This window comes from Sceloporus occidentalis, unplaced genomic scaffold (genome assembly GCF_023333645.1).
Source record: "Sceloporus occidentalis isolate IW3139 unplaced genomic scaffold, rSceOcc1.0.p SCAF_14, whole genome shotgun sequence".
Taxonomy (NCBI): domain Eukaryota; kingdom Metazoa; phylum Chordata; class Lepidosauria; order Squamata; family Phrynosomatidae; genus Sceloporus; species Sceloporus occidentalis.
The window spans coordinates 1,014,991-1,031,474 of NW_028316994.1; the positions used below are offsets into that span (position 1 = coordinate 1,014,991).

The 16,484-nt window shown below is 39.1% G+C and overlaps 2 protein-coding genes across 2 annotated transcripts; both read left to right on the plus strand.

Moving 5' to 3' along the window:
- Window positions 1-8,300: 8,300 nt before the first annotated feature.
- LOC149303440 (olfactory receptor 4D1-like) lies at window positions 8,301-9,242 on the plus strand. Its single transcript, XM_089480322.1, has one exon. It carries the CDS (start codon window positions 8,301-8,303, stop codon window positions 9,240-9,242), a length of 942 nt encoding a protein of 313 aa, XP_089336448.1.
- Window positions 9,243-15,199: 5,957 nt separating this feature from the next.
- LOC149303441 (olfactory receptor 4D1-like) lies at window positions 15,200-16,204 on the plus strand. Its single transcript, XM_089480711.1, has one exon. It carries the CDS (start codon window positions 15,200-15,202, stop codon window positions 16,202-16,204), a length of 1,005 nt encoding a protein of 334 aa, XP_089336837.1.
- Window positions 16,205-16,484: the final 280 nt, after the last annotated feature.

Sequence of the window (16,484 nt, forward strand, 5' to 3'; positions counted from 1 at the left end):
ACACATAAAGGTTGAAGCATCTTAAAAGATGGGGTTGGGAGAGAAGCAGGGATATGCTGCAATTCCAGCTGTGCACATTTTACAATATGCTGCCTCAGTGCAAAAATGGTCTTTCCCAGTTTAATTCTTCAAATAATAATATAAAAAACCTCAAACATTTACATAGCACCGGAATTGCACTGCTGCACAGTCTGGTACTGACTTTAAAATTTCTTGTACAGGACTGAATGATAGCTCACATAGCAGGCTTATTTCTATAAAATTTTATATTGTATTCTCTTCTAATGCAGCTGAACTATTTCCTAAACAACATCCATTTTAACAATGGGGCTGGACAAGAGATCTTGATTGAAAATGGGGAAGTCTCCACTGGCTATGATATAGTGAACTGGTTCATTTTCCCCAATGCATCTGTCCTTAAAAACCTGATTGCAACCATTTCAACAAATCATGACTTCACTATCAGCAAGGAGGACATTGTGTGGAATAGCAGACTAAAGCAGGTAGGAAGATATTGCACAACTTGAAGTCAAAAGTGAATTTCAAGTTGCTTTAATTAAAATGTTGTAGCACTGCTGTGAGATAAATTCTACCCATACATCTTATTATGGCTTTGCCATGTATCTGCAGAAGAATCAGATTGCCTGTGTCCAACTGCTTGTAGCTGGGGAAATAATGACCTTATTTTAAAGTATTTCATAGCCTACTGTCTTTGATTCTTCTGTCTTTCTCAAAGGTCATTACATTCCTGTATGGGACGCTAAAAACTGCAGATAAATGAAATACTAGATAAATGAAATACTAGACAATAATTAGGAAAAATTTGGGAATATGAGCCATATGTAAATTGTTGTTGTTTTAATGTGTTGTGAGGCTGTTTTACTTTGATGTGGAACATGTTGGACATCATCTGGACTGCTTTCACCACAACTGGGGAGGAGGGACAGGCCTTTTGGCCTATGGAGACAGGGTCCCAGTTTCCTCCCTGCACATTGGTGTAGCCAAGGGTCCGTTTAGGGGAATTTTATTATTATTGTTATTAGCTCAAATATTGCAAGAGGAGGGCCTGCTACGACGGCCCTTGCAGAGTCGTCTCCCGATATGTATACGGAGTAGACCAGGGGATTCCAGTAAATGGAGCTGAGACAGACTTCTAGAATTTAAAACCAATTTATTTATAATGGGAGAAAACACATACGATTCACTAGCATACACACACACATACAAGGCTCAGGAAAAGCATAGGTTAGCATGGAATAGGATTTTAGGCATCACTGGGGTGATACATACCAGAATGTAGACTCCCTCCAGGAATCCAAATGGAATATGATGAGGATGGCATGAGGCTCAGCCATGGAATGACTGGCCAGGAATCAGGAGCCAGGAGCCAGGTCAGGGTTCAAGGGGACAGAGCTTCCCCCTGACATCCAGACTGGCCCAGTGAACAAGCAAATCTGATGATATTTATAGGCAAAATCTTGCTTCTGGCAAAGGTGCTTGATGGTGAGAACAAAGGTGTTTAATTACTTGCTTTTCAGCTGGATGTCCCTGTCTGATTGTCTTAGTGGTCTTAAGCTGCTCGGACAACAGACCTGGGGAGGGGGCAAGAGCCTCAGGCAAGGCAAACATTTGCTCTTCCTGGTCATATGATAATCCTCTTATGCGACTCTCTAGATATGATGATGTGGGTGCCCCTCAGGGGTGTGTGTACATGTCCTCATGCCTTGCTGGCAATGTGGACAGGCTATTAGAGTTCATCTAGGGGTCATTAAGGGTTATCATTTATACCAAAATATATATGGAGCAGCATGGGTAACATTGGGGCATATAGAAAGGGAGGAGATGGAATGTGACTACTAACTGAATTGCCATCTTGAATAGTGCTTGTCAAGATACCAGATCATATTGCTTAATTTCTCATTGCATTTTTGTGTTGGAGAAGTCAAGATGGAATGAAGCCACCTCCCAACTGAGCTTCTGATTTGAAGAGAACTCATCAAGCTGCTGCTCTATCCAGATTGGCAGAAGAGACTGAGTCATCATGTTACTTTGAATGTTAGGTTTTGGTTCAGATAAAGTTAACATGATTTATTTTTATTTTATTTTTTGTATTCTGTGAGATATTATTAGTGTAATCCTGTATCTCTTAGACAATAATTTAGGATGCATGGCATATATTGCATCATCCTTTCAAAGGGTGGAGAGAGATACCCATCCTTGGTGCTGAAGACCAAACATACACTCACCCTCTTAACCCCCACAGAAAAATGCACCACCTTTGTTTGTTCTTGATGATGGTGCGGGTCATGCAGTGATTGAGAAGAAAATATGGATCCTAAGGATCCATATCTTGCCTGACCTTCGGTCATGCCTTCAGACTCATTGGTCAATCTACACCAGAAGTGAAGTAGACTTGGATGAATTTCCTCCTATTGCTATCAAACAAGACCAAAACCATCCATCCCTCAGAATTTTCATTCTGAGTGAGACAGGCTATCTTGAAACATCAAGCCAACCTACTGAGAAAATGTCATCCTGCACAGGATTCCGCTCCTCTGGTGCAAAAAAGCAGATAGACTACTTTGCTTTCATTAAGTTTTTTTGTATTTTGCCTCCAAAGGTCTCTGCAAAATCACTGCCTTGTTCCTTTGTGAAGCAAAGCACATACTTACATGTATGGAACACAAACGGAAGAACAAAATGACAGTCTAAGAAGACTTGTTGATTAAAAGATTTGAAATAGATTTGGTCAAGAACATGACAGAAAATGCAGTTTTTTACAATCAGCAGTTGTTCCACAAAAATTAGTCTACCAAATCCAACAAAAGTGCAAAGAATTTCTTGACATCTCATGAGCAAAGAAAAAAATATATATAATCCTATGATTCATGACAGCTTCTGGTTAAGCAAATTTCAAAAGCAATATTAAATTGAAATTATAGCTTCATCTCATTGGTCATTACATAATCTCAAGCAAAATTCCCTTGGAAATTAAAGAATGAACTTTCAGGATGAGAGGGACTCATTGGCTAGGAACTGAAGTTATAGCCCAAATGCTTTGCAAAATGAAAAGGAAAATATCAACACAGAGATGTGAGCAGCCCTGCACCACTGGACAACTACTACTATGAAATTACAGCCCATTACTCATATGAAATTAATTTTCTTCACACATACCCCATTCTCTATGAAACTGGCCCTGTTAACTGTCTCTCTAGAAATTCTGAGCCAGATTCTGAAATTTATACATGATCATGTAAAAATATAAGTTGTAGTCAAAGTATGAAATGTTTGCTGTTTATTCTCATTCACCTATTAGATACCACCGCAATCCAAGTGTGTTGAGAGCTGTCATCTTGGACAAAGCAAGACGGTTCAGGAGGGAAAACCAGCTTGTTGCTATGGGTGCATTCTCTGCCCAGAAGGAATGTTTTCTAATGAGACAGGTATGTTTCAATATGCGTTATTCAAGTATGCACACAAATCTACTGTCAGTATAGTTCAGAAGATGGAAACAGGGAAGTGAGATGGAGGGAAAGACAGTCATGTGATGCAGCAACTATGAGTACAGTTTTGCTGACTACAGTTGACAGAGTTCATTGTGGTGTTAGACCTGATGATACAGCCACAGGTGCTCCAGTCCATCTGTTAGAAACAGCATGTTCTAGTAAGAGTACAACAGACCTTCCACAGAACAGACAATTGAGGCACATCCATTCTTGAGACCTGGCATTGTGGGCACTGTGATAGAAGTAGTGGCCCTCACTCTGAACTGAAATTGAAGTCAAAATCCAAAATATTTTATGGTGGTGCTCCAGTTCTCTGTCTACTGCTGGAAAGAAACTGAAGTAATGCTTGTAGTGGTTATTCATTTCAGATAATAATAATAATAATAATAATAATAATAATAATAATAATAACAACAACAACTCAGTTGCTATGAAGAAAATAAAAATGATGAAATGTAGCATTATGCCGCTGCTGCTGCTGTGTCTTCAAGCTGTTTACAATTTATGGTAACCCTAAGCTGATGGGGTTTTCTTGGCGGGGTGGGTGGGGTCCCTTTGCCTATATAATTTGCCAAGGTCAGCCAGTGAGTTTCCATGGCTGATCAGGGGTTCAAACCCTTGCCTCCAACACCCAAACCATCACACTGCTGGGTAAAATTCTTTTTTAACTCTTTCACCTAGCAGCTTACACCATTCATAAATGTTGCAACAAAAATGTTTATACATATGAAAATGGACATGGAGGAACTGGAGAATAACCACACCAGCAGTGTGGGCCTTAATGAAAGTCTAAGTGGCAGACAAAAGAAAAGATTTCTTTTCCTAAATCCATTTCTCAGGCACTGCCCCAAAGCAGCCAGTGAACAACTGTTTGGTTGGTGATGTACTTGTCAGTCAAGTTTGCAGAAGAACAAGTGGCTCAATCCATAGATTTCCTCCAATGTTCTTACTAGTAGTGAAGGGCCTAGAAAAAATGGGAACCAGGCAAAAGACAAAAGACAAAAAGAAAAAGAGGACAGAAAACTGACAGTGTTTATTTTTTTTTCCAGATGCAATTCATTGTCTTAAGTGCCCAGAAGATGAATATGCAAACCAGAACAAAGACAACTGTAATCCAAAAGTCTTCAACTTTCTAAGCTATAGGGAACCTTTGGCAATTTCTTTTATTTCCCTTGCTGTTTCATGTATGGCAATAACAGTTTGGGTGATGCAGGTTTTCATAAGAAACTGGAGTACCCCTATTGTGAAAGCCAACAATCGGAACCTCACTTGCATTCTTCTCACCTCCATTTTGCTTTGTTACTTTTCTTCCCTCCTCTTTATTGGCAGGCCTGGGACAGTGGGCTGCTTAATTCGACAAACTGCCTTTGGCATTCTTTTTTCTATTGCAGTTTCTTGTGTGTTGGCAAAAACTATCATTGTGATTCTGGCCTTCCTGGCCACAAAGCCAGGCAACAGGATGAGAAGATGGCTAGGGCAAAAAGTTGCAAATGCGATTGTCCTTTCCTGTTCCCTTGTCCAAGTGTGTCTTTGTACTGCATGGCTCTTGTCTTCTCCTCCATTCCCAGATGTTGAAATGAATTCAAACCATGGGCAAATCATATTGGAATGCAATGAAGGATCTCTGGCTATGTTCTACTGTGTTCTTAGCTACATAGGCTTTCTGGCCATCCTCAGTTTCATTATAGCTTTCCTAGCCAGGAAATTGCCTGACACTTTCAATGAAGCCAAATTCATCACCTTCAGCATGTTGGTGTTCTGCTGTGTTTGGATCACTTTTATTCCCAGTTACATGAGCACCAAAGGCAAAAACATTGTGGCTGTGGAGATTTTTGCCATCTTGGCCTCCAACACTGCTCTCTTGGCGTTCATCTTTCTCCCTAAATGTTATGTTATTGTTCTTAGAGCTGATCTCAACTCCAGAAAGATGAGTATAGAGAAAAAAGGATTACCTATAAGTGGAAAATTGTAGGATTGTCTTTTTGGGGGGTACATTTGTACATTGTACAAGAGATAATGAGTTGGATTGTGAAAAACAAATTGAAACTGAAACCAGACAAGACAGAGGCACTTGCTATCAAGGGTCCTAATCTGGGACTGGAGGTGTGTCATTCAGTTCTGGGTGGGGTCATACTCCCCCTGAAAGACTAAATTAGCAATTTGGTAGTGCTCCTGGATCCGTCTCTACAAATGTCAGCTTAGATAGATGTGACGGTCAGGAGTACCTGTTATCAGCTTTGGCTGATAAGCCAACTGTACCCCCTTTCTAGAACTGGAGGACCTACAGATGGTAGTGCATGTGCTGGTAACCTCAAGGCTAGACTTCTGCAATGAGCTGTATGTTGGGCAACCTTTGTCCAAGTCCAGAAACTCCAACTGGTTCAGAATATAGCAGACAGACTGATTACAGGTACATCCAGGGGTAATCACATCTCAATCCTTGGGCAGGCATACACACACACACACACACACACACACACACACACACACACACACAGAGAGAGAGAGAGAGAGAGAGAGAGAGAGTATACAACATAAAATGCATAAAATAAAAATAGAATAAAAATACAAAGTATAAATAGATATGGTGAAGTGATACAAAATGCTCATCTGAAATAAGGTTCAGATGCCACTCCAGTTAAGTTCTCTTCAAAGAGTTGTTGTTGTTGCTGCTGCTGTAGGTCTCTAAATCATTTCTGACATATGGCAACTCTAAGGAATACCTATAATAGGATTTTCTGGGGCTGAGGCTGTGTGAGTCACCCAAAGTCACAGAGTGGGTTTCCATAAAATTCTTGCCTCAAGAAGAAGAACCCTCCCTCCATACCAACTGTCATCATCAGACCTGGGAGAGAGTGAAAAAGACAGGCCCACTTCCATCAGGTCTAGCTGTGAATTCTGTGACTTACATCACTCTCTTTAATCTTATTTTCTTGTATTTTATTTTATTGTATTCTATGTATTTTTATTGCTGTAACCCACCTGGACTCCTTGTGATTGGGCGGGCTATAAATAAATAATAATTCTTATTGTTATTATGGAGCCCTGGGATTTGTAGCTTGGTGGAGCATCAGAGCACTCTGATGGGAAGGATAAGTATCTCACAGAATTTGTGGTAGCAAATTCAACAGCTTATTTACTGTGTTTGTGGAGGATTATTACATTTCTTCAGTACTCAGTCTCCTGTCATTCAGTTTTATTAGATGACCTCAGGTAGTAGTATGATGAAAAAGAAAAGTGTGTCCCTATCTACTTTCTCCACACCACGTGGATTTTACATTTACCTCCCTAGAGAGATTCCAATGTCTCTCCCATTAAATCTTACAATCATGCTATGTGATGTAGTGACCAAGTTAAATTATTATCAGCCAAAGAAAACCACACATATAATAAAACTATGTAATCAAACTAGCTGATAGATGGAGTTGTATTTTCATGTCTTCAGAAGATCACAGTAACCATGCATCAGTGAGATGTTTTCTTCTTCCAATAGAGACTATGATTGAGGTTTGGGAATTAAGGTACTTGACATTCTATTTATGGATTTATTAGAACCAAGCAAAAGGGCATGAAGTTGTGAGCAATTCATTCCCCAGAATTTTTCATCACACTCAGTGAACTCCTTGACAGATCTTCCTATGACTTTGTGATATTTTGCTTGAAGCTAACAAAGGTATTAGTATACATTTTAAACCCCATTATTATTTGGCAATAGAACAATGCATCTATTACATTACAGGACAGGAATTCTCCTTACTTAAGGATATTACTGTAGATCACCATGCTATCCAAACTTGTTATTTTTGTTTTTCCTCAAAGTTTCATGAAATATAGTGCAGTGAGTTCAGAAGATTGGTTAAAATTGTTTGCATCTTCTTGTGCTTTCAGAAGGACCTTCTACTAGTGTATAGTAGGGATTAATTTTTAAATTGTTTGGTTTGTGATGTATTCTTTTACTGCTTTAACCTGCCCTGATTCTCTGTGAACGGGTGGGCTATAAATAAATTATTATTATTATTATTATTATTATTATTATTATTATTATTACCAGTGGGGATGATTCAAGGGAATGTAAACAGACTAATTGTGTTTGTAAGTTGGTAGCTTGAATCACTACATAATGCTTTAATAAATGTTCCATAATGTACAAAGTGTGGCTTCAGCAGGGATGGGGGAGGAATTTTGACCCCAAAACCTGTCCTCGACTTATACGTGAGGTCAACTTATAGTCAAGTAGATATGGTAGTTAAGTCAATAACTAAGTGAAGTTTCTATCTACCCCCCCCCCCCCAATAAATCCTGACAAAAATGACCTTCATCACGTCTCTCATTGCCAGTAGAATGGACCTTCTTCTCTCCATGCAAATGATGCCCAGTAAAGTTGGTTGGGGAGAGGGAGTTATGCTCATACTGACCAATGTTATCCTCTTTAATGTTACATTTCTCCCAGCTGAGAAAGGCAACCGAATTTCTCCAGATAAAAGTGCCTGGAACAAATGTTTTTTGGAAGGGGAAAGTACAGGAAGAAACTATGGTTACTTATGAAAGTAATGTTTAGAAATGTCCTCTTTGTGAAAATAATCAACATAGCTTATATTCCACTGATGTTGCTGACAAAAACGAAATTTTGCACCAGTTAGCATATTGAAATTAAGACTTCCCATATTGTGTGATTATTCAATACAGAGCAACCATTGATGAAAAGAATGAAAGCTTCAATGTCTTTTCTGGGCAACAGAGGAAGATACTCTCACAAATATTATTTTTATTGCCTCTATTTTTAAAAGACCAATGGCTTTGAAGAAGAATAACACAACAGTGACAGAATTTATTCTCTTGGGCTTTTCTCAGAGTGCAAAGATTCAATCCATCCTCTTTTTCATTTTTCTCTCCATGTACATCTTAACCTGGATTGGGAACCTCATCATTATCATTACTGTGATTTACACGCCTGTTCTCCACACACCCATGTACTTTTTTTTAGCCAACCTGGCTGTCATAGACATCAGTGACTGCTCTGTGACAGCACTCAAAATGCTGTGGGACTTAATCTCTCATACAAATTCCATCACCTTCAACTGGTGCATTGCGCAAATATTTTTCTTTCATTGCACAGGAGGGGCTGCTGTCTTCTTCCTAGTTGTAATGGCTGTAGACCGATACATAGCTATCTACAGACCACTACAATATTTGCTTATCATGAACCAAGGAGTTTGCATTGGTTTAGTGTCAGGAGCATGGCTGGGTGGTTTTGCTCATTCCATGGTCCAGGTAGTGGTTATACTTCAGTTGTCTTTCTGTGGACCAAATATCATAGACAATTTCTACTGTGATGTTCCACAGGTGGTCAAACTGTCTTGCACAAATACATATGTTGCAGAGTTGCTGATGGCTTGTAACAGTGGCCTTCTCCTCACATTAATTTTCTGTATTTTACTTGTGTCATATGCTGTAATTCTACTAAAGATTAGAATGTATGTGACAGAAGGCAAAAACAAAGCCCTGTCTACATGCTCTGCACAGATCATTGTCATGAGCTTACATTTTGTTCCGGCAATGTTCATTTATGACCGCCCTTTCTGGGTATCTCCAATGGACAAAATAACCTCAGTGTTGTACACAGCAATCACTCCAGTGCTAAATCCAATTATCTTTACGCTAAGAAACACAGAAATGAAGAATAGTATTAGAAAATTGATAGAAAAAATTAAGTTATCCAAGTCAAAACAATGACTTCATAGCAGACATTACTATCTATAGGTCTCTGCTGACTGTGAGAGCAAAACATCTGTAGAGAATCCAATCTGATCAGTTGTTCGTTTCTCCATTATTGCCATACCTGGAGTGACTAACCTGCCAAAGGATCCATGGGGGCATGGATGCTTTTACTTATGCTTTTGTATGTGATTTTATCTGTATTTGTTTTCAGTTTTGTAAGTAGCCTTGATTCTAAGGGTTTTTTTTTGGGGGGGGGGGAGGGGATTATACGATTAAATAAATGAATAAATGATGCATTCCAAAGTCTGGGTAATGGTGGGCATTTCAGGTGAGAGGAAAGGTTCAGGTGATGTAGTTTACATATACATTTGTTATGAAATGTTTTTAGCCCCTCTTCCTCCTCCTTTTCTTCTTCATCCTCCTCTCCTCCTCTTCTTCTTCATCCTATTATTATTTTGCCCACTGCAAAGGTGATGAAATTGCCTAGTTGAACACTTGGCAGTATAGTGGACAATGATTTTTAACACGAGAATGCTACTTTCACCATACTATATGCTATATCATCATGCTTTGTCATTTCCAAAGAGACGACATTTGAAAATATCTAATGAAAATATCTAATCTAAAAAAGAAAGAAAGAAAAGAAAGAGGCCCTTGGAATATCATGCCATATAATCTATTAGTACCATGCACCTGTAAATCAAATCAGTTTTGCCTCCACAGAAATGTCCCCAAATGACTTTCTTCTCCCCTTTATTTGGAAGAAGAGCCCAGCAAAGTGAGTTGAGGCAACTTTCAGCCAATGGATTTTCCTAATGAATACACAGAAGCATTTTCGGAGTGGGCATAGTTGTGTTTGCCTAAACTGTATGCCTACAGAATGTGTCTATAATTTTCATTTACAACTAAAATTGTAACCTTGAAAGCTGGTTAAATGTTCACATGTGGCATTTTTCCATAGGGGGGAAAGTCCCCCCAGAATGCTTCACACTGCCTTCAAAGTAAGTGTATTTTTCCAAAATTGGAAACAGATTATTTCCATAACAAATGTGAGGGGTTCAAACATGAAATTAGATTTTCCCTTCAAGTTGTGAGCCTGAAATCACGCCCACCTCTTCTGTTTTATTAACTTTGCAAGCAGGAATCACAACAGTAGCACCAAAGACAATAAAAGAACATGGGGGAGGTTTTTTTCTTCTTTCTTTGCCTTCACTCTTCCAAGATGTTCCATTGTGGATGAATGCACGAGTGGGAGCTCAGTGTCCGTTAACACCTTATACAAACCTATCACAATTATGTATTACATATGACTAAAAAGTAGGACATAATTCCTACTATAACCACAGAAGGAGTTACTAGTAGCCAGAAGGAGAGCCTTCCTGAAGACAAAGGAGAAAGAAAATTGGAAGGTATCTGCAAAACCAAAGAAGATAGAATCATAAAAGCATAGAATCATAGAGTTGGCTGAGACCTCAAAGGCCATCCAGTCCAACCCTATTCTTCCATGCAGGAATTCACAATCAAAGCCCTCCCAACAGATGACCACCCAGCCTCTGTTTAAAAACCTCCAAAGAAGGAGACTCCACTACACTCCAAAGGAGTGTGTTCCATTGTTGAACACAAATATAAGCTAAATGATTCCTGATTTGATGGGAATACATGTGGAGAGAGTCTAGGAACTTTAGTTGTAATACAGTAGCATGGCAGCAGAAAAATTCAATTTAATTCTAAGCTGCATCAACAGAACTATAATGTCCAGATCAAGGGAGGCAATAGTGCCACTCTGTTCTACTTTGGTCAAACATCATCTACAGCACTGTGGAGATTATCGCACCCAATATAACGTGTTTTACAGCAATGATGTTTAAATTTTAAAGTGCATGCATATAACATGAGTTAGTACTCCAGTCTCCTGATGGTTCTCTTGCCGATTTTGTTAAATCTCCTTTCTGGTTTCCAGCTGTCACCATACTACATTCCAATAGCTACTCCCATCATTCATATGGTTATCTATTCATCTTGACTTTAGGCCAGTGATGGTGAACATTTTAGGGACCGAGTGCCCAAACTAAAAGACCTTCCTGCACCAGGTGTTACCTGGTGCTGGGGGCAGGACTTCCAGGGGGATGGGACTTCTGGGGTGGGACTTCTGCCTTCTGGGGTGTTACTTCTTCCCCCTGCCATCCCAGGCCTTCAGCTGCCTCTCCAGCTGGGAAGGAGGAGGAACGGATGCACATTTGTTCCTCCCCCCCCACACACACACACACTCTCCCAGGCCTTCAACTGCCTTTGGAGAGGTAGCTGCAAGCCCAGGATGGCCAGGTAGGAGGAGAAACAGGTGCATGCCTGTTCCTTTCCCCCACCTTCCATATGCCACAAAAAGTCTGGCACGCATCTCTGGCACACATGCCATCGGATCACCACCATGGCTTTAGGCAATATCTTTCCTCTACTTTGTTCCCCTATGTCATTGTTAAATTTGAACCTTTGCCATACCCACATGTTTTGCATTTCTATTGCTATTCACACAAAAAACTAGTTCATTTCTTGGTATCAATGTCTGTCCATAGGCCCTTCACTCCATGCATCTGATGAAGTACACTGTAGAAGTAGTGCAATTTGACACCACTTTAACTACCATGGACCCATCATACAGAATCTTGGGATTTGTCTTTTTGTGAGGCACCAGCAGTCTTTGGCAGAGTGTAAAACTACAAATCCTAAAATTGCATAGAGTGGAGCTACAGAACTTAACGTGGTGTCAAATGGCATTATTTCTATAGTGCAGATGCACCTTTAGTCTACAAAAGCTTATGCTTCCAACTCCTTTCTCTCAGATAGTCTCAAAGTTGTTACAATATACTTTGGCTTAGTTAAGTATAGTATAGCTGATACAGAATACTGACCCATGTCTTTTTTTTTTTTTTTGCAAAAGACCCCAGCAATTTTGCACAAAAAGTATATAAATACACATAATGTAAATAAAGGTGGTACCTGTGCGATCGGTAGGGTTTTTTTAATTTGAAAAATGTTTTTGCACAAAATGATGACAATATTAATTTTTTAAAAAATAGTATTTCTATGCAGAATGATTTCTGAAAGAACTTCAGGATGTGTGAATGCCAGACAAAACTTTGCAGAAATATTTGTTTTCTCTTGCAGCGGGGAGAAAAACTATGGAAATTGTTCATCCTCACTGCACCTAGTCAAAAGATTGACATCCCTGCTCCCCAGTCCTCTTCCAACATTCTGGCTACTATATCACAGTAGCTCTACTAGAATATTCCCTCTGTTGCACATCTACCAAGAAAGACAATTCTGGACACAATGCTGGGCTAAATAAGGCTATAATTTTATTTAATTCATGAAATATGCAGCATGGCTGCCTAATGGCCTATGCAAGCACTTCAGCTGGGAAATCAAGTTGGCCTGAGCCTCCCAAGAACAATGACTTCTGGGTTCTTAACTGTGATGTGAAACGCTTTCAGTTTGTTATGGGATGTCCTCAGAGGTACTGGTTAGCAGCCTTAGAGGGAGGTCACCCTGGACCAAGGAACCACTTCACTTCATTCCTCAAACTAGCTGGCCATGAGGAGTATGTGAGCAAAACTCTTCACCTTGCGGTACCTTAGGAAATACATATGAAGGCCCACCCACAACAGTTGTGACAATTAATGCAACACAAAGATACCAAAATGACAACTAGCATGCAATAGGCAAAATAAATAAATAAATAAATAAATAAATAAATAAATAAATCTGACAGCCAATCAGGACACAGCCAAAATTCCCTACTCATCCCTCAGAAAGCAACTAGTGTTCCAACTATATTGGATGGCAAGAGGCTACTGATGGCCTAAATAAGCTGGCACAATAACACTGAGAAATGACACCTATGAGTCATCAAGATTCACCTAGCATCATTTCCCTAGCTAATTATTAGAGGCAGGCAAAACCACCTCCCTTGTAAGTCCATTTTTAACCTTGCATGCGAGAATAAAGAGATTAAGAAAATAAGCATTGCGTGCTGAGCACTGGCTAATTGTTAATTTCTGAAAGCGTTGGAAAATTGTAATTATGCCCTTTGTGATTTTACTCCCTATTTACAATGGAGGCATCACTATATGTAGAGTTTGATAACTGGAAGGACCCAGGTTCTGGCATAAAAACTATGATTTATATGCAGAAATCCTCCGTTGTGTTTCATTTTTATTATTATTAGATATTACCTAGCAGTAAATTCAGAAGCTGATGTTCATGGTAGTGATGTACTACATTATGTCTTTGTTTCTATTAAATAGACTTAGGCACACTGTGAATCTCACAGAATATCCTAAATTGTGTTTCTAAAATCTGTTTTAGGTACCGCAGAACCCTGGATAGGATCATAACTTTGCATTTTAAAAAATTCCTTCCTTTCTGGAGTGTTAGCTCAAATTCTACCAGACTGTGAGAAACAAAAGTGTTCCCTTTTTATGAAAGCTAAACTCCTTCTACAGGAAAGATGAGTTTGTTGAAAATGAAGAGCAGAAAGCAAGAATCTGGAGAGTCTCCATGGTCAAGAAGCATTCATTACTTGGTAAGTTGCTTGATGAGATTCAAAGATATACTGAAATATTGAATTACTTTTTCCAAGTTTTCTTTCCAAAGAAAAGAAAGAGAGAGTTACTATGTCCTTTAATAGAGTACCTTCTCAAAACATCACCAGCCATGTGTGGGATCCTTCATTTGCCAAGCTGCAGTGACTGAGAAGGTTACCATTAGAGTTGGATGACAGTTATGTTTGGTTCATCTTTGATAGAAATTTTATTAAATACACAGGTGAAATGCAAAAATAGGAAGGAGGGAGGGAAGGAGGGAAGGAAGGAAGGAAGGAAGGAAGGAAGGAAGGAAGGAAGGAAGGAGCTGTAACAATTCAAATTTCAATTTTAAAACTGACAGATTTCCCAGTTCAAGAGAGAGGGTTTGGAATGCTTAAAAACCTGTATTTGAACCCCTGGCTTTAAGATTGCCTTTTCTTTATTTATGCCCAGTTGTTTTAGTTTAATGGCTGCATAGCAACATTTATAACATTGGTATCTGTACCTGAATTTCACTAGTTAAGATGTTTGAGAATCTCATTCAATTCATTCTGAGTAAGTTTTTTTTAAAAAATACATAAATTTCTTCATAAATTAGATGGAAATACCTTTTAAAAATATGATTGCAAGGAGGAGAAAATGTGATAGATTCATCCATCCAAAATTGTGCTTCACCATCCACTCCCTCATATAAATAACATACTAGGGTGACTAGGTCATCAAATTCATAGCTGGTTGGTTTGATGCACTCCATTGCCTAGAAGAGAATTTTATCCAGTTAGTATTCTGTAGCAATTGAATGGAAAACTCAAACATTTGGTGCTAGTTCTTCATATATTCAAGCAAACTGCTGGTGCTGTAAAATTTATTTAATCCTGGGATTTCCTCCCACCTCAAAATAGATTGATTTTCCTGTGATGACAACTCTTTTTCTTCAGTCTTAGACCTAATACCATCACAGCTAACAAAATCAACAGCAGAAGAGATTTGAGTATGGGAGAAGAATAAATGTTACTACCTAAAATACAGAGATTCCAGATTGCATGATAGACCTCTCAGTGTGCATAGTCCAACTCCTCTCCTTTCCTTCTCCATCATTCCCTCTGTTTTGTTTCCTTATGGTTGTGCTACACAGTCTGATTTCTCTCCACTTGCTTTTATTTTTCATATCTCCAGATGGTTCCAAGATGCTTTGACCTCTTCCATCCCACACCAAGAAATCTGATGCAAATTGGTCCAAATCAGACCAGCTGGCTTCATTATTTTGGATTCTAATACACTGGTTGCACAGCTCTACTAATTACTGTATGACAGGGTTACTCTGAAGACGAATTGTTCCTTTCTGAATTTGCTATTATTTGCATTGCGTCTTCTGCATTGTGAAAGATCAAGATGTATCAGGGCAACCAGACTTCAAAAGTGACTGAATTCATTCTGTTAGGCCTCACAGAGAATCCTAAATGGAAACTAATCCTTTTTATGATTTTTCTCACTATCTATTTAACAACATGGCTTGGAAACCTTACCATTATCTTTACAGTGGTTTTAGTGCAGCACCTCCACACACCCATGTATTTCCTATTGGCCAACCTAGCAGTCATAGACATCAGTGATTCCACAGTCACTGCACTCAAGATGTTGAGAGGCCTCCTCTCACAACCAAATACAATCTCCTATGATTGGTGCATGACCCAGATTTTCTTTTTTCATTTGACTGGCTCCTCTGTGGATTTTCTCCTGGTAGTGATGGCTGTTGACCGGTATGTAGCTATCTACAAGCCACTGCAGTATTTACTTATTATGAACCAAAGAGTTTGCATATATTTAGTAGCAGGAGCATGGTTGGGTGGTTTTGTTCACTCCATTGTCCAGATTGGAATTATCATTCAGCTACCCTTCTGTGGTCCTAATGTGCTGAACAATTTTTATTGTGACATACCCCAAGTCATCAAACTGGCTTGTACAAACACCTATGTCACTGAGCTGTTGATGGTTTGTAACAGTGGATTGATTGTGGCAGTCATGTTTTTTGTGTTACTTGTTTCGTATACTGTCATTTTGGTGAAAATTAGGACACATGTCACAGATGGAAAACACAAAGCCATTTCCACCTGTGCTGCACAGATCATAGTGCTAACATTAAATTTTGGGCCAGCTATATTTATTTATGACCGACCTTTCAGAGTATTTCCAGGAGACAAAATTTTTTCCATGATGTACACTCTCATTACTCCAATGTTAAATCCCATGATCTTCACTCTGAGAAATACAGACATGAAAAATGCCATTAAGAAACTGGGAAGAAAAATGCTGCCTTTAGAAAGTGGAATCTTTGGTGAGGTGGCTCATGTTTTTCTGACCAGATCTCATGTACTGTCAGTACATGTGAACAGTTAATGATCATGTGCTGGGTATTTACTGCTGTGGTCCTGCTCTTAACAATTATGCATTCAGAAGAAAACACAAAACAGCCCCCCTATGTTCATTCAGCTGTACAAATGAAGATGTTTCTACACTGATTTAGAAACACTGGGATAAATCCACTTGGCAATCCAAACTAGAGTACATCCACTCAGTCAATGGGAAATGTGTAACTTAATACTTATCTAATCCCATTGATTCAGTGGACTAAAATTTGACTTAGCCCTCTGCATGGATTAACTGAAAATTTTATCTG

Bases quoted from the DNA above. Each gene is read 5' to 3' on its own strand.
- LOC149303440 (XM_089480322.1), top strand. From the start codon at position 8,301: ATGGCTTTGAAGAAGAATAACACAACAGTGACAGAATTTATTCTCTTG.
- LOC149303441 (XM_089480711.1), top strand. From the start codon at position 15,200: ATGTATCAGGGCAACCAGACTTCAAAAGTGACTGAATTCATTCTGTTA.